This window comes from Sporothrix brasiliensis, assembly GCF_000820605.1.
Source record: "Sporothrix brasiliensis 5110 chromosome Unknown Cont14, whole genome shotgun sequence".
Lineage (NCBI taxonomy): Eukaryota > Fungi > Ascomycota > Sordariomycetes > Ophiostomatales > Ophiostomataceae > Sporothrix > Sporothrix brasiliensis.
This window is the reverse complement of record NW_024467133.1, coordinates 126,647-144,145: the sequence shown is the minus strand read 5'-3', so window position 1 is coordinate 144,145 and position 17,499 is coordinate 126,647. Positions and strand designations below refer to the sequence as shown.

Sequence of the window (17,499 nt, the reverse complement as noted above, 5' to 3'; positions counted from 1 at the left end):
ATTTATTTATTTATTTATTTATTTATTTATTTTTTATTTTTTATTTTATTATTATTTTTTCAAAAAAAGTACATAATTATATTTTCCTTCCCTGTTCTTCAATATTAGAAGCCTCCTTTTACGGAGCATGTGGGTTTTCTGATAAAAGGATCCATACGACGCACGTCGTACGGAGTCATGGTGACTTTGTTGTCCGACTGAAACTGGAGCATTTTCTTGTTCCTTGAGCAAGACCAAAACGAGCTACAATATGCCCGCGACGGAAAGCTCCACTAGCGGGACTAGACTAATAAAGTCAACAAAATCAAAAAAGGGGGCGAGGAGGGGCAAAATGTGGTTATGGGAGAACGCACGTCTTGGAGGAAACGTGACAGCAAGAAAAAGGGAGTCAGGGGAAAGGCGAACATATGTTTGAAAAAAGCATAAGGTCAAAGAATAACAAAATTATCGGAAAGATTAGAAAAACAGCACAAAGTATGTGCACATAAATCAAAACAGTGTGATGGCGAACATCATAAATTTAGGGAGGGGGAGGGGTAGATGTGTTTTCACGCGATAATCTTAATAATACGAATGCCAAAGCGTGAATGGAGCTTCGGCAAGAGTATGCCTCTTTTTCTAGATTTTACTACTCTCCGTCTTTGCCGCGAAACTAATTTTCATCAGGGTATCCATTCACCCCTCTCTCCTTCTTGTTTATTTTGTCTTTATCATAGAGGGGCATACTCACCAGACGAGAAGGTATTATTAGTCCCTTGCTTCAATATGTCGAAACAGGGTGGCTGGCCATGACAGTGTCTCGCACGAACAGTCAACACTTAAGAACATACTTCTGTACCATGCTGGATAAAGACAAAAGCAACACCCGGTTCTTATTATTTCATATCAAGCTAAGTCCATATTGTAAGAGACGTCGCCCATCAGAAGTTGGTGTAACATTGCCTCTCTAACATCGCTGAGCACGAGATGCTTCTGAAGTTGCTGTCATTGCCAGAATTCAACGCGAGACGCTCTATGTGCTAGCCTCGCAACGAAAACCGTGTACCCTGGCGAAACGGGCGCTGGGACCTTTTCGTTTTCTTGTTTGTTTTTTTGCCCCTCGCCTTTGATATTCTTACCCCAATTTTTCTCACCGCTTCTTTCTCCGCCCCGCAAATCGATCTTGGTTTCGATGACAACAACGCAAGGGGAGAGGAGTCAAAGCTTTCGCCAGAGGCCATCCTCCTTCGTCGTGCACGCCAAGATGGACAATAAGGTTGCGTGTTGTTCAAGAAGTGTCGCTAATTACTACGACTTTTTCTTGCACCTGACGAGGCAGGCCAAGTTTATGGCGTCGTCCAGACCACTTGACTGTCGGGAGAGCTGAGCAAGGTACAGTATATCGCCACATTCTCATGCAGGGTTGTCAGCTCATTGATTGGTGCTAGAACCCCAGAATGCCCGCCTCCGAGGCTATTGACGGACGGGACGACGACCATTGGGCGGCCATTTTGCATTGTGGCCCTGGTTCGATCGTACAACGTTGAAAACAACACGGCATGCCCAGGTCGTCTCCTCTTGCCGGGAGGCCAAACTGTGCTTGCAACTGCTCCCTGATCATTGGCTTGCATGATGAGCAAGGCCATCCACCCGAACGACTATGCCCTGTGCCCTGTCCCCATATGTGCCCGCGGTTGCGTGTCCTCCCCCCTCCCCCCTCCCCCTCCACAAAAGACCAACACAACATGCAGAGTAGGCGCAGGCAATGCTCATCAGGTCCCGTCTCGTACTTGTAGAGGGTCCCCGCCCTTCGAGCAGACGCACGTTGCTCGACACACCAAGTACAATGCCGGTCGGAACACCAAACGGCTAACGCACCAATGTAGGGCCAGTACATGCCCACTGTATTAAGAACATTTTCAAATATTCAAATACCATCGGATACAGGTCCAACGTCGAGTTAGTTCCATGAATTTGTCAATCTCAAGCGAGAGAACGTGACAGGGTGGGTACTACAAAAGCTGCCAAAATGCTGCCCCTGCGGGCCCGTCTTGTCCATCGGTTCGTTAGTTTCGTGGTCAACGAACGTAGTGTCTCATTCGCTGCATTTGTCCGATCATAACAACACACACCCTGCCAGCCAGCACATCAGTGCAGCAGCGACGGACGCAGACGACAGACCGCATGCTACCTGCAGGAAGACCAAACCGTCTAGTCCATGAGACGGTAAAGTAGCAAGGGGTAGACCAAGCAGCTGGAGGAAACGCCCTGCAGGTATATGCTCTCATTGTTTATGGCTGTATTTGTCCCGCTGTAAGCGCCAAAAAGGATGGAGAGATGTGATACCGGAGCGCGAGTTTCGGCTTTTGCTGTCGACGCTGTCGACGGTGCACGTTTGTGGACTCAATGGACATTGTAACGTGCCGGCAAAAGCCGTGCAAGCTGAGCAATGGACTTGTTCCTCTCCGACTCATGGAGGTGTACACATGGTGTGACAGGCAGTACGCAAACCCACAAGAGAAAAGACGCTCTTTCTCGACGATTGCGATCAGCAATTAAAACGGAAGGTGGGGTTTTGTTCGAGCAAGAGAACAGATGGAAGGAGCTGAGGAGATGCAAAAAAGGGCTGAGGTTTGGGCTCACGAGGGGCATATATCGTACGAGGCACTCGACTGCATTGAGACTATGAAGACTCTTGAAACCATTATTCTTGCATTGGGAAAGTCTAAATTTTCATATGTACTCCGTAAGGACGCCTTGAAGCGAAACCGCACACTGTGACTGGAAGTTCACCTGTTTCGAAATAAGGTGATCTGATTGGTCAACTAGTTGTCTTATACTTCCCAGAGAAGATGTACTTATTAAACGGTCGACATCACTATATTCACGTTTCAGCCGACCTTGAATGACGATTGTATTTTGTTATGGAAAATACTAGGTCGGTATACGTGACTCTGTCTGCTGTCCTTTGCCGTCGCTTGTTTATATTCGGCCCTGCACAACGTTTCAGTGCCGGACTTTAAAAGGAGTTGCACGTGACCTCCAAACGCCGGGACTGGTTGGTCAGCCGTGCTCCGGAAGCTCCAAATCGCAGCTTAGGCGCATCGCAAAGAGAAGGCTGGCTCCACTAAAAAATTGTTCAGGCTCGTCACCCACCGGCGACTGATCTTTTTGCGACCCCGAGCTTCACGTCACAATCTTTGTGTCCGGCGGACGTCATCCTCGTGCACTCCGACTATCCGCCAGCTTCTCTTTTCACAATCTACCATGGGCCTCCAGTCCTCTCACTCACCATGACGGTCATTGACGACGGCTTCGAGGCGCTCCTCGAGCCCTTCTACAATGGCAAGCGGCTGACGGACCCCATCTCGACCAAGGAGGACAAGTACCAGCTGCTGCCGGCGTTTCTCAAGGTCAAGGGTGCGTAACGGACCCGGATTGTTTTGCGATTCTCTGCTGTGCCGTCTGACGAGCGTCTACTAACTCACACCCCAGGTCTTGTCAAGCAGTATGATCCTCTGCCTCAGCGTCGATTTTGTTTCTGCATCTCGTGATATCAAGACGCCCCCGCTGACCCCAACAGACACATTGACTCGTACAACTTCTTCGTCGAGCAGGAGATCAAGGAGATTGTCAAGGCCAACCGCACCATCCGCAGCGATGTCCAGAGCGGCTTCTACCTTGAGTTCACCGACATCCGCGTCGGCCGTCCCACGCGCTCCGACTACAGCGATGTCAAGGCCCAGAACGAGGTCACGCCCATGGAGTGCCGCCTGCGCGACATGACCTACGCTGCGCCCATCATTGTCGACATCGCCTACACGCGCGACAAGAAGCGCGTCATCCGACGCAACATCGCCCTCGGCCGCATGCCCGTCATGCTCAAAAGCTCAAAGTGCTGCCTCAGCGGTGCCACCAACTCGCAGATGGAGGTCATGAACGAGTGCCCGCTCGACCCCGGCGGCTACTTTATTATCAACGGCACCGAAAAGGTCATTCTCATCCAGGAGCAGCTCAGCAAGAATCGTGTCATTGTCGAGGCCGAAGAGAAGAACAACGTCATCTCGGCCTCCGTCACGTCGTCGACCCACGAGCGCAAGAGCAAGACGTACGTCACGCTTAAAAAGGAGCGCATGACCCTCCAGCACAACGTCCTCGTCGAAAACATTCCCATTGTCATCGTTCTCAAGGCCTTTGGCGGCCTTTCCGACTACGAGATCATGCAGCTGGTGGCCGGCGCCGACGGCCGCTACCAAGACGACTTTTCCGTCAACTTTGACGATGCTGCCAAGGCCGGCGTCTTTACCCAGCAGCAGGCGCTCGAGTACATCGGCGCGCGTGTCAAGATGGGCGCCCGCAGCGGTGGTAGCGGCGGCGGCGGCGGCGGTCCCGGCGGCCCGCCGCGCATGATGGGTCCGCCGCAGCGGCGGAACAACGTCGAGGAGGGCCTCGACGCTCTCGCCAATATTATCATTGCACATGTGCCCATCGAGGGGCTCGACTTCTTCCCCAAGGCCGTGTATGTAGCCATGATGGCGCGCCGCGTGCTCATGGCCGCACACGACCCGCGGCTGGTCGACGACCGCGATTTTGTCGGCAACAAGCGTCTCGAGCTGGCCGGGCAGATGCTCTCCCTTCTGTTTGAAGACTTGTTCAAGAACTTCTTGGGCAACTTGCGTGCCAACATTGACAAGTTCTTCAAGAAGCCGCACCAGGGCGTGGCCTTTGACCCGCTGACGTCCATCAGCGCGACCGGCAGTGTCATTTCCATGGGCATGAACCGCGCCATCCAGACGGGCAACTGGAGCGTGAAGCGCTTCGGAATGAACCGGGGCGGTGTCACCCACGTTCTCAGTCGCCTCAGTTACATCAGCGCCCTTGGCATGATGACTCGCATCAACAGTCAGTTTGAGAAGACCCGCAAGGTCAGCGGCCCGCGGGCCCTGCAACCGTCGCAGTGGGGTATGCTGTGCCCGTCGGACACGCCAGAAGGGGAGGCCTGCGGCCTCGTCAAGAACTTGGCGCTCATGACGCACATTACAACACACGTTGAGGAAGGTCCCGTGCGCGAGTGGGTGTTCTCGCTAGACGACAGCGTCGAGCCCTTGCGCAACTTCACAGGTGCCGAAATCCACCGGCCTGGCGCCTATGTGATCCACGTCAACGGTACACCTTTTGCGCTGACGCCCAACCCGCGGCGGTTTGCGGCCAAGTTCCGCACCATGCGCCGTCGCGGCTGGATCTCGCCCTTTGTCAGCATCAACCTCAACGCGCACTTCTCGGCCGTGCACATTGCCACGGACGAAGGGCGTATCTGCCGGCCGTACATCATCGTCAAGAACGGCGAGCCACGACTGCAGCCGGAGCACCTTCGCCTCCTCCAGATGGGCAAGGTATCCTTTGACGATTTCCTGCGGCGCGGTGTGATCGAATACCTCGACGTCAACGAGGAGCAGGACGCACTGGTGGCGCTGTATGAAAAGGACTGCGGCGCGGCAACGACGCATCTGGAGATCGAGCCCTTTACGATCCTCGGCGCTGTCGCCGGCCTCATTCCTTTCCCCCACCACAACCAGTCGCCACGCAACACCTACCAGTGTGCCATGGGTAAACAAGCTATCGGTGCCATCGCATACAACCAGTTCCACCGCATCGACACTCTGCTTTACACGCTCGTCTACCCGCAGCGGCCCATGGTCATGACCAAGACCATCGAGCTCGTGCATTATGACAAGCTGCCGGCCGGGCAGAATGCGACTGTCGTCGTCATGTCGTACTCGGGCTACGACATTGAGGATGCCCTCGTGTTGAACAAGGCATCCATTGACCGTGGCTTTGGCCGCTGCCAGGTCTTCCGCAAGTACGTCGCCGAGCTGCAGCGGTATCCCAACGGCCGTGCTGAACGCGTGGGCGCTCCCGAGCGCGACGAGCGCGGCGAGCGCCTGGCCAAGCACTCGGCCATTGACAACGACGGCCTAGCAGCCGTCGGCTGGCGCGTGCGGCACGGCGACGTCATGATTAAGAAGGAAAGCCCAGTGGATCTGGCGACAACAGGCATCGGCTTGGACAGCGGCTCCAACGAGTACCGCGACTCCTCCCTCACCTACCGCATCAACGACCCCGCCTACGTCGACAAGGTTATGATCTCGCAGACGGAAAAGGACACGCTCATCTTCAAGGTGCAGACGCGCCAAACGCGGCGCCCCGAAATTGGCGACAAGTTCTCGTCGCGCCACGGCCAAAAGGGCGTTGTGGGCATCATCGTCGACCAAGAAGACATGCCGTTTGCCGACTCGGGTCTCGTGCCCGACATCATCATGAACCCCCACGGTTTCCCGTCCCGAATGACGGTCGGCAAGCTGTTTGAGTGCTTGACTGGCAAAGCCTCTGTCGTTGCCGGCCGCCGCGACTACGGCTACGGCGATGCCTTCCGTTCGCACCCCGTGGAGGCCATGGGCGAGGAGCTCGTGCGCAACGGCTTCTCCTGGGAGGGCAAGGACACGTTCACGTCCGGTGTCACCGGCGAGCTGCTCGAAGCCCATATCTACAATGGCCCCATCTACTACCAGCGTCTCAAGCACATGGTGCAGGACAAGATGCACTCGCGTGCGCGCGGGCCCCGCGCCATCCTGACGCGGCAGCCCACCGAAGGTCGGTCGCGCGACGGTGGTCTGCGTCTGGGTGAGATGGAGCGTGATTGTCTCATTGCCTACGGCGCCTCCCAGCTGCTGCTGGAGCGTCTGATGACGAGCTCTGACGCGACGTCGCTCGACATTTGCCAGCGGTGCGGTCTGTTTGGCTACAAGGGCTTTTGCCAGACGTGCCGCAGTACACGCGACGTGACGCAGATGACGATGCCGTATGCGGCCAAGCTCCTGGTGCAGGAGCTGATTAGCATGAACGTGGGTGTGCGGCTGCAGCTCGAAGACGAGTTCCCGCACGGCACACAAAAGACGTAAGAACGAGAACAGTTAAAATAAATGTAAAGACAAGCGGCGTCATTGCAAGGTGTTATCCGTTTTTTTTGTATTACTTTAGACTGGGCAGGCATAGTTATCACGTAGCATTGGCAGAAGGGGTCCACAACTGGCAAAATGGAATTCGCTTTCTCTCATAAAAATGCGTCGCTGAACCTCCCATTAGATACATGGATTTGGTCTATCATGAACAGTTAAATCATTCGTCTCTATTCGCTTGTCTGGTTAACTTTGCAGCCTTTCACCTCTGCTTCGCATCCGCAGCCGGAAACACGGCACGGAGTCCCCCCATGGTAATGTTAAACTCGACAGCACCCTGCATACGAACAGCCAACGCCGACTTGTATCGTTCTAGTGTGGGCGACGATGTGGTTGACGTCGCCCGTGTAGCCGCCACGTGCGGAGCAAACACCACCTTCATCCAGCGCCGCCACGAGTGTCGCAGCCGCGGTGCGCCCGTATTGTGCCTGTCAATGCTGCTGCTCTCGTCGTACTCGTCGTCGTCGACGCCGTAGCCGCTGCCGTCGGTCGGTCGGTAGCCGCTGCCGCTGCCGCCGTGGCCGCCCGCGCGTGACGCCTTGATAAGGGCCACGCGCATACCGAGCTGCGTCGCCCAGACAAGGCCCAGCGACGGTGTCTTGTTGCGCGCATCCGAGCCGCCACCACCTCTATACGCGTTAGGGTCGTCTCCCCATCCGGTGAACCACCGTTGCTGGTGGTCGAGCTGGAGCACAGGGGGTGCCGGGGACAATGGCGGAAACTGCGATGGCGGAATATATTGTGAAGAGGGTGGTAGGAAGTCGTTGGCAGATAGTGGTATTTCTTCCGGAGAAACAATCGACGGTTTTTCGTCCGTGCTCGACGGGGGCAGCTTTATCAGATCCTCGACTTTTGTGTCAGCTTCAGGTTGAGATGACATTCCCAGAGCAGCTACCGCAGCAGGTACCGCAGCTGTCGGTTGCCGCCGGCTCCCAGCCGCCAGCGGACTCTCTTGAGTAAGTGGTGTGTTATTGGATGGTGGTGGTTGGTGTTGCCGCACCGACGGTGGTGGAAGCATGCCCCCTTGTCGAGGACGTTTAGCGGATGACATTGTCGTAGATGAGATATGCCTCGCTATACTCCCGCTAATTTCGCCGCCCGCATTCCACTGCTGTGACAGAGTTACAATCCCGCCATCTCCCATGCCCCCTCCGTCTCCATCAAATCGGTCGGCTACTTGATTGGCTACGACGACGGCCAAATTGTGTTTCTGTGCGAGTGTCCGGAGCAGCATCCCCAGTCGCGTGAGCTCCAGGCTGCGGGCAGCCAGCGAGCTGCCCCGACCCGACAGGGCCCCGGGACCCCTGGTGCCACCGCCTCCTCGGTCGCCCACACTTCCGCCAAAGAACGGCCGAAAGTTGGCCGCCACCGAATCTAGCACAACAAGCCCAAACGAGCCCACAACGCCGCCAAACTGCTCTGCCTTGCTCAGCTGCACGGGCAGCTGGTGCATCAAAATGTGCTCCTGTGCCTCGAGGTCCGGCGTGTTGATCGTCGCAATCGCCTGCAGTGAGCAATGCTTCTGCAACGCCTCGTGGTCCGGGTGGCTGCGGATGATTTGCGTCAGGCGGCTTGTCGTCAATGGTGCCTCCGAGGATATGTACAGAGCCTTGCGGCCGAGGCCGCGCGGTGGCGGCAGCTGCACAGCCACTAGCAAACTAAGCAGGAGCTGTGTCTTGCCGACGCCGCTCTCGCCAACAACCTCGGAAAGCACCCCGGTAGGGAACCCGCCGCCGAGGGCCGCGTCGAGAGTTGGGTCGAGCGTGCTGACGCGCCCGCCCGTGTCGCAGGTAGATGGGTCGTCTGTATGCTTCTGCTCCTTGTCATGGCCATGTTCGTCTTTGCCAGCTCCCTCCCTCTCCTCCTTCTCCAACGGCGCCCTGGAGGGCCTTGTCCTCTTCACAGGCCGCGCCGGCACCCGTGCCAACTGCGCTCGCACCTCCTCACAGAGCCGCTGCAGATCGAGCAGCGGCAGCCGCGTCCGCTTGCCGACCTCGGCGGCGTCGAGCGTCAGCAGCTCGCTCAGGCCGATGCGGTGCGTCTCAAGACCGGCAAGGAGAGAGGCATACTTGTCGACAGAAGGGAAGTCGGCCAGCAGCGCGTGTAGGTCGCTCATGGGATGAGGCGAGCGGCGGCGGCAGAGGCGGGTGTGCAGCAAATACAGCAAACCATAGGGAGATTGGCCAGTTTCCTGTGGTAGGAAAGTTGGTAGCAGTCGCGTCGTCGCTTCGATCTCGTTGCTCCTGCGTAGGTAGTCGTCGTCGTCGTGGGTCGCTGTTTCTAGCTATGGAGAGGCGGGGCCGTTGTTGGAGAAGGCGCGACTGGCGGAACGCGTGCTCACGTTATTACTTTATGGCGAGTGGGGCGGCACTTTTGTGAGCGACAAACCAGCAACAGCTGACGGACAACCAGTGAATGTGAATGTCCTCTCACCTTTACTGAATTGTCTAGTGATGTTTTCTTATCATTTTTATGCATGGTGTGACTCTGGGTCTTTCTTTTTTTTTTTTTTTTTTTTTTTTTTTTTTTTGGTTATCTGATTTTGCCATTGAAGAAGAAAAAAAATGAAAAGAAAATACAAATAAAAATGGAAAAGGTAATGATCTCAGTCACAAATGTAACAAATGACAGATCTAAGTAAAAAAAATCAATATTCACCGGTTTTGAAGTATCTCAAAAACATCCAAGAGCCATACATAAAATTGAAACGCCCCCTATCAAAAACCGACAGAAAAGTGAGCAAAACAAGATGTACGGACCTTCCTCATGTTGTCAAATTGCAAGAGTGGAAGGAGCGACCCTCGCTCTCTCCTAATAAGTAGCACCGTCGCCCATACAATGACTACAAGTCAGAGGGGCCAAAGGCAGGAGCAAACAAAAGCTTGTCTCTATTTATTGTCCCTGTTTCCCCCCTTTCCTTTGACCTCTCCCCCTCTTTGTCCACACCTAATCACCAAACCGATTGCTGGAGCTTTGGTCCAGGCATCGTCGCTCGACAAGACAAGACAGTCTTCTCATCTAATACTTCTGTATCTTCGATTTAAATATCTATAGGTCTAAGCTAATCAGTACCCTTCTTAACCATGGACATACCGCGCGATGCTGGCCCCGACGGAGTGGTATCGCTGTATCTTCGGTCAGTCTGCTCAGAGATCGAAAGCCCCCATGTTTCTCATTCTAATGTGATCTAGCAGGCCAAAGAACAGCACGGCGACCCAGAGCACGGCCGGGAAGTGAGTAGACGACGCATCGATGACCCTGTATTTGTTGATGGAAAAGAGTCCACGAATCAACTCACCACCCACAGAATCCGTTGCTTTGCTGGCGGCGAATGGAAGCCGCGCTCGGAGTTCTCGAATCGGCAGCTGGAGAAGTTTGCCCGTGCCCGTGTCCCCCCCGGCCAGTCCGAAATTTCCTGCAGAGCCCATTCCACTCAGATTCGCCGCGAGCTCAAATGCGAGGGCCCCTGTGCCAAGTGGCAGCCCATTGAGAATTTCAGCCGCAGCACGCGCAACCACAGCAAGACGGTAAGCGCGAGAGGCATCCCCATAAAGACATAGTCGTAGCGGTCTAACAGAAGAATGCAGTGGTGCACCGACTGCACGGATTGGCAGCTCAGTGTTGAGCCCGGCTTTGCTCCGTACGTCCCTCCCACGGCCCTCAACGAAGACGATGAGGACGACCAAGGCGACGAAGACGAAGACGACCACGACGGGATCATTCCCATCGACGAGGTTCCTGGCGAGCGGATCGAAGACGTACGTTTACTACCTTGAGTCTCTGGTCCTCATATACTAAGAAGCAAATGCTCACCGAGTGGCTAGTGGATCCAAGGCAACCCGAGCGAGCTTGGACAGTTTGACAGAATCGAAGTTGGCACACAGCCCTCGATCGTGGGCAGCAGCTCGGACATTTCGCGCCCCAGTCTGCTCGATACGCGCAACCGCGAGCTCGGTGGCCTTCCCGAGGCTTTGAGCGCCGTCAACCTCGGCAGAAGTGCGGACTCTGGCCCTTCGCAATCGTCTCGGGCCTCGATTGCTTCCGCATCCACCGTCAGAGGGCCAGCGGCAACTGCTCTGGGCGGTGATCTCACACCTGTCGGAGGCTCGCTGCTGATGGGCGACTCTGACACTGTGTCGCAGAGCAACCGAACGTATTCGAACACGCTGTTCTCCGCTGCCAATTCGAGACGGGCCTCCAGCCAGAGCGGCTCGGTCGTCTCGGGCTCCGGCGGCGGTGGGGACACTGTCTGGATGGAAAACCGATTTGCGGCGCTGCCGCTCACTCCTTCGCAGCCAATGGCGCCGTCCCAGCGAGCGGAAACCCGCAATGGATGGGCCAGACCTGTACGTATGAACCCTCAGCTGAAAACAGCGGTGGAGTATCGGCGAAATGATGAGCTAACGCTGCCTTCCTCTCTTAGGTTCAACGGAAGACGACCCTGATCGCTCCTCGCTACGTGTCCAACACTGGCGGCATAGAGATCCAGCCGCAGAAGAAGACTGTCTATGCAGATGCTGACGAAGACGATAGCGAAGACGAATGCTGAGGTATTTCCTGCAGTTGAGGAGGCCACCTGGTGCTCTGAGAGCGTTTAGCTCTTCTCGTCCTCTCTATGTCTATGACATGGAGGTGTGCATCCGATGCCATGGTCGCGCATGACCATGTGCAATGCATGCCGTCGGTTTGCCCTTCAAGCAGGGCTCGGTGCTCAAGTGACGTGGAAAGACCGGGTTTTTGATTTGAGAACACCCAGTAATATGACGAACGAAAATATTTCTACAATACAAATTGCTCATATTAGAACGCGTGAGGTCTCTACCTAAGCAGCCATGCCTGAATCGAAACATGATGCTACTAATGAAATCTACACAGCGTCGGATGATCCAAACAAAGGTGCTACAATGTCTCAAAGAGGGAATTAGTATGGAGACTGTGCGATGACGGAAAGGCATCCGCCTTGTTCGTTTCTCTATGCACAATTCTCTGTAAGGACGCGTCGCAAAAAGTTGCCGATCCTGCAGTCCTGCACCCTGGCAGAAGCTGTCTTGATCCACCAAGATTGTGCTCCCTCTTTCGCCTTTTGTCTTCGGTCGAGGTGAGGTTGTGGACGGGTGACATACTTGCTCTTCCCCCACGCCGGCCTTTCTTTTCTTTCTTTTCCTTTTTTTTTCTTCAGAATTGTGTGAATCAATGCTGACCGGTGTCCAACAGATTGTTACCTTTTCTATTCTCCTTCTACTTTCACCCCGGGTGTGGGCCAAGAGTAAAGAACAGCCCAAACTGGGCAAGGACAATAACCTGTGTGACTAGTATTTTCTTTGCCCGGCATTGCGTCTCCGTTTTCCCTCTTAGACAAGCTCTGGTCATATGTGTATTGCTTTTGCTGAATCTGTGAGTTTGTTGTCCTCCGGACAGTTTATCTCATACACATCTGTGTCACATTGCGTGGTCTCAATACTTTGATCTAATGAACGACGCCGAGAATGTTCGAACGGACACAGTGTCTGCGATCCCAGGAACGATATCCGATACACCACACCCTACAAGCTCTGACTTCATAATGTGGTGAGGTATATAATTGTACATTGAGGTCGATGTACAATAGTGGGGATAAAAATGGCCGGAGCTGTTTTTATAGAGTGCATTCGATATACAACACGAGCATAGGACGGAGGCCATAAACAATGATCAAATCAACCACTGTCCTAAGATGATAAGAAGGCACCTTTTCGATCTCGTCACCGGGAGAACCGAAGGGACTTATTGGACGATCTTGTCTTTACCGAGACCTATTTCTTTTGTTTTGCTCCCGGATCCGTCTTTGACACCTTCCGACACTCTGGATATCCTTGATTTTATCATCAGCTGGCAATCGACACTCTATCCATAGCTCGGAATACCGGATGTCTTCCGCACATGAACCATTTCGGTCATTTTCTAGGGCGCCCACTCTGGATTCCGATTTGTCAAGTCAACATGCATTGTTGCGATATTCAGAAGGGAATGGGTGTGGCATGTACAGCAATTGCCTCCCGTACTTTTCTCCCACCACAAGGTTGTCCTCATGCGTCGCTGCATGCCCAGTGGATGGCAAACCTGCGATGCTCTGTCGAGGCCTTTCTCATCTCGCTGCAGTTTAAGGTATGCAAGTGTGAATGACTGATACGTTTGTCAGTTCTGTCTTTATTTTGACTTCTCACCCTCCACGTTTGCCTCGGTTTGTCTCATTTTGTTGACGGACACAGCGTCTGCATGTCTTGCTTTCTCGAGGAAAGAATAGAGCAAAAACAAGAAGTTGAGGTACACCACGCCTGGGAGCATCTCAAACGAAAACCGGAGTCTTGTTCATCTGCACCAGCTGGAAAACTCTCTCGCCGATTGTCCCGCCTTTGCTGCTGCCATGAACGTTACGAGGCTGCCTTGGCCTGTTTGTCTTCTTCTTTTTTTATTGGACATCTTTGTATTCCCTGCACCCCCTCTACTACTTGCGACTGTGTTCCTTCAGCTTGGCTTGTGTGCCAGACATCTGGGCTGACTTCTGTTTTTTGATTGCACAAAGTACGTCGTTTCAACGACTACCAAATCCCTCGGTGGCCCAACCTGGACCGACCATTGTATCCAAGAACAGAAAATCTGACGCCTACGGAAATGTCGGTCTGGCAACAGTCACAAACTTGGAATACAGGACATTCCACATGGCCACCAATATCGAGCACGGCTTGAGTGCCGCCACCCGCCACCAAACCACATCTGACATTTGCTTCCCACCAGCTTCTCCTCCATCCCGCCCTCGCACAGTCCATGTGGCCTCGCCTTGCTGAAATAAGCGATAGCACAGCGCTGAGGACCCTGGCCACAGCTCTTTGTGGGTAACACAAACGACGATCCGTTGGTAAAGAGGGCTCAACTTTGCTCAACGGGGGCCCAAACATACAAAAAAGTCAAGCTCAACACCCTGTGTTGGTGACACAGCAGCCTTCTGAAGTGAGGCAAGGCAATACATAAAAAAATTTAAACGTCCAGACCCTGTTTGAGGCTCAATGGAATGGCGTGATGTCTTAGCAAGGTCTCTATCAGAGTCTTATGCCGAGATGGTGAGAAAATTAAAGGGAACCCTTCTTCCCATCGCCAAAGCATTCTCTATATCATAAGCCACATCGGCCGAACTTCTTTTCATACTCTTGAGGAGACAAACTCATTTTCTTTATCGTTTTCTAAATTTCTTTTATCGTCAAATAATTTAGTTGTCTGGTTTAACCATGGCATCTTCAGTTTTGCATCACGACATACATACGAGAGACGACTTCCAAACAGCAGCAACAGACTTATACACCATGACTCCAGCACAACCCGTGTCCTTCCGGTCGGTATCATATAGCCCGCAAACCGGCGATACGCGTCCTGGGCCATCCTCGTCCCCTAGGCAGCCAAACATTTCATTGGAGCGGCGATCTGCTGTCCATTTTGACGACGAGCGTGCTCCGGACGAATTGCGCAAAGCAGCGGTTCCTGTCGACGTCAAGGTCCCAGCTGGCGTGAAGATTTGTAACAACGGCAGCAACAGATCAGCTAGCAGGTCTTCATCTTCCAAAAATGAATTGGAAACACCTAAAGCAACTACTCGACCGGCACATGCCTCGCTGGACGTCTGCGACACCGGAGAGTTAACTTGTGTTGACAAGAAATGGGGTGACCTGTTCGAGATTGACAACCAGCCGACAGAGCGCTTCCGAGAGGTCATGCATAGTCTCTCGCGCTATATTGTAAGTAGGGAAATGAAGCACGATCATCAAGATTTTAGTCTAACCAAGCCATTCAGATATGCGCATTTCCGTCCTCTGAGAATATTGTTCTCGTGCCTGCTAAGCTTGCCTCTTTTTACAATTTCCACGGTGTCGACAGTGATCCATTTTGTTACAGACGTACGTACCTCAAACAATGACCGCAGACGAGGTGAAAACGACAGCAAAGAGCAAAGACTGACCTGGAACAGTTATATTTCAGTCTGGAGATCGAGACTCTAACCGCCGGGTTGCCGATTTATACCAGGACCTGGGCTGCACATATCATCTGGTCCAAGCAAGCCCCGGCCTGCAGCCACGGGTCCCGGGTTTGACGCCAGACGGGTTTACTCGGTGGATGGCACTGCACCTCCAAGCATTCCCAGACGGCGTCTCGCAGCGCCTCGACCGGATCATTTCGGACTTCCCGCTCGATGTCGTGAGTCCCCTGGACGGGCGAATGGAGAGACTCCCAAAGCAGCTGTCGCGATATTTGCTTCCTCGGGTGCCGGTTGGCCGTGTACGGTCGCTTCTGCAGCAGGCCGTCAAACGGCACTTTGGTGAATCTGCTCTGCTCGCCCCCCTCTTCCCGGAGGAGAAGGGCAGCCGGTCAACGGCCTACAAGGGCCAGACACACCTCACATCGCCACCGCCTTCGACTCCGGCCATCTTCCAGGCATGCCATCGCGATGGTCGAGCGAGGGGCCAGTCACCAGCGCCAGTACAAGGATATGGCCACCGAGTGTCGGACCCAGGGGCGGTGTCGTTTAGTACTGATGAGAAGGTATTTCTTTCGACCCACCGCCGCCACGCCTCCTACCCTGGCTCCCAGTCAAGGTCGGGCAGAGGCAATGAGCTGGTGCAAGACCACCGTGACCTCCATGACGGCGAGCATGAGCGGGAGGACCGGCGGCAGAGAAGTCCTAGCCGATCTCGATCGTCACGACCATATTCGCGACTAGGTTCACGTCAGAGTTCCCGTCACAATTCCCCAGTGTCCTCAGAGAAAGAAGAGGACACTCGTCGTCCGCATCGCTGGCAGCACCCGCTGAGAGTTGTGGACCATCACCGGAGCGCAAGCCAAGACAATTATCGTCGCAGCTCGAGCCGGTCTAGGCATATGGGCGTCGCGAGCCACAGTAGTTCTTGCTTGGCCAGTGGGACCAAAAGCAGCGGGAATGATGGCCAGCGAAGCAAGTACCCGCCCTCGTCACTCTTGACGGTAACCAACGCGTCGTCTCGGCGGGCGCCGAGTCCCAAGAAGCAGAGTTTCCGCACCTCGTTGCCGGAGATCCACTCCACCGACCAGAGGCGGCCTTCAACAGCGCGTGAGGGTTATTTGGCCAGGAACGCCATGGAGCACAGCGCGGAGATCAACCGGCGCGCATCCTGTTATGGCCCGCCGTCAGCGGCGGTCCAAAATGAAGCGCACCGCATCAAGTCCCGAGAGTACGGGACCCGGAGGGAGCGCCCTGTGAGCAGCGGCGAAGAGCAAAACTACCGGTTGTATGGATCCCCGGTTTCGTCGATGCCGATTCTTCACCGAAATTCTACAGCCAGCACTCGCGAGACGGCACCAAAAGTGCAACGTTCGTCTCAGGTGAAGACCGAAGCTGCAGCAGCACATGCACCGGCATCATCGCCCCGAGTGCATCCTACCCGAGCACCCGTGTCCTTGGTGGCGACAGTAACGTCATTGGAAGAAGAGAGAGCAAGCCTCGTCGAAGACGACGGTACGGAAAGTGACCAGACCTGGGAAGACTATCTACGAACCAGTCCACGTGTTGCGCCGGTGGCATGACACTGATATGCGCATCTCAGCGCAGGCTGGTGGGTGATTTACATTTTGATCTAGATTGCATCTGTCATGTACAAAATCTGTGAGCGGGAAGGAGATAACCGTTAGACTGTGAGACTGTGTACCCGTTCATGCCGGAGATCCTAAATTGTTTTGCGTCAAATACACCATCAAGGCCCGGAGTTGTCTTAAGTTTGGATTATGTCGCACCATTTGCATTGTTTTACTTATTGATTCTACAGTTGACTGTACGTTTTAGTACTCCGTATAGCGCATCCAGTCATACTGTATCCCATCTGCCCATGTAGATACTTTATATGCGGGTATAGGTAGTATGGTTTGTTACCAAGATTTTCGTAAGGTACCAGGGTGACAGTTTGTAGGTGATCAATTTTTGGTGAGGAGACAGGGAGACACGCTTTACATATGCAGGACTTTCATTGTACCATTTATTTCTCCGTCTTCCCCCCAATTTCTCTTTTTGCCCATTTTGCCATACTGGACACGGAAAACTCTATGTTGGTATTCCTCTTTACTCAGTGCACCGTATATTATACGCCCCGAACCCACGTAAACGGCCGAACCACATCCAGCGGACGGTTTTATCGGGGACACATGGTTTGCGGAGAGAGTGAGAGAATGCGGAGGGCGGAGAGATGGAGAAGAGTAAAAGATTGGAATCTTCGGGCAACGCGAAGGATTAAAAGAAGGTTGGTGGGAATAAAAGTCATGAAAGGCGGCAAACTGACGGATGGCACTGACGGCGGCGGAGCAATAAACCGGGGCGCACTGTCCGATGACCTTTTTGGGTGCCGATCCCGCCCACTCTTTTTCTCATTCCTTCGGATGCGGCCTCTTGGCAGTACGAGCTTGTGCTTTGTACTTGTCTCTTTTCCTCTCTTTCTCTCCCTTTTGTGCCCCT

The 17,499-nt window shown here is 54.0% G+C and overlaps 4 protein-coding genes across 4 annotated transcripts; 3 read left to right on the top strand and 1 right to left on the bottom strand.

Moving 5' to 3' along the window:
* Positions 1-3,272: 3,272 nt before the first annotated feature.
* SPBR_03569 (DNA-directed RNA polymerase III subunit RPC2) lies at positions 3,273-6,938 on the top strand (the record flags this gene model as incomplete). The annotated part of the gene is made up of 3 exons (XM_040761860.1): positions 3,273-3,399; positions 3,475-3,487; positions 3,563-6,938. 3 exons carry the CDS (start codon positions 3,273-3,275, stop codon positions 6,936-6,938), a joined length of 3,516 nt encoding a protein of 1,171 aa, XP_040622729.1.
* Positions 6,939-7,197: 259 nt separating this feature from the next.
* On the bottom strand, positions 7,198-9,111 carry SPBR_03654 (DNA repair protein; the record flags this gene model as incomplete). Its single annotated transcript, XM_040761944.1, has 1 exon — positions 7,198-9,111. The coding sequence occupies one exon, from the start codon at positions 9,109-9,111 to the stop codon at positions 7,198-7,200; it is 1,914 nt and encodes a 637-aa protein (XP_040622728.1).
* A 967-nt stretch (positions 9,112-10,078) lies between these two features.
* On the top strand, positions 10,079-11,544 carry SPBR_03727 (uncharacterized protein; the record flags this gene model as incomplete). Its single annotated transcript, XM_040762017.1, has 6 exons — positions 10,079-10,131; positions 10,190-10,228; positions 10,303-10,522; positions 10,610-10,753; positions 10,820-11,341; positions 11,419-11,544. The coding sequence occupies 6 exons, from the start codon at positions 10,079-10,081 to the stop codon at positions 11,542-11,544; spliced, it is 1,104 nt and encodes a 367-aa protein (XP_040622727.1).
* A 2,788-nt stretch (positions 11,545-14,332) lies between these two features.
* On the top strand, positions 14,333-16,580 carry SPBR_03632 (uncharacterized protein; the record flags this gene model as incomplete). The annotated part of the gene is made up of 3 exons (XM_040761922.1): positions 14,333-14,361; positions 14,422-14,761; positions 15,048-16,580. 3 exons carry the CDS (start codon positions 14,333-14,335, stop codon positions 16,578-16,580), a joined length of 1,902 nt encoding a protein of 633 aa, XP_040622726.1.
* Between the last annotated feature and the right edge of the window lie 919 nt (positions 16,581-17,499).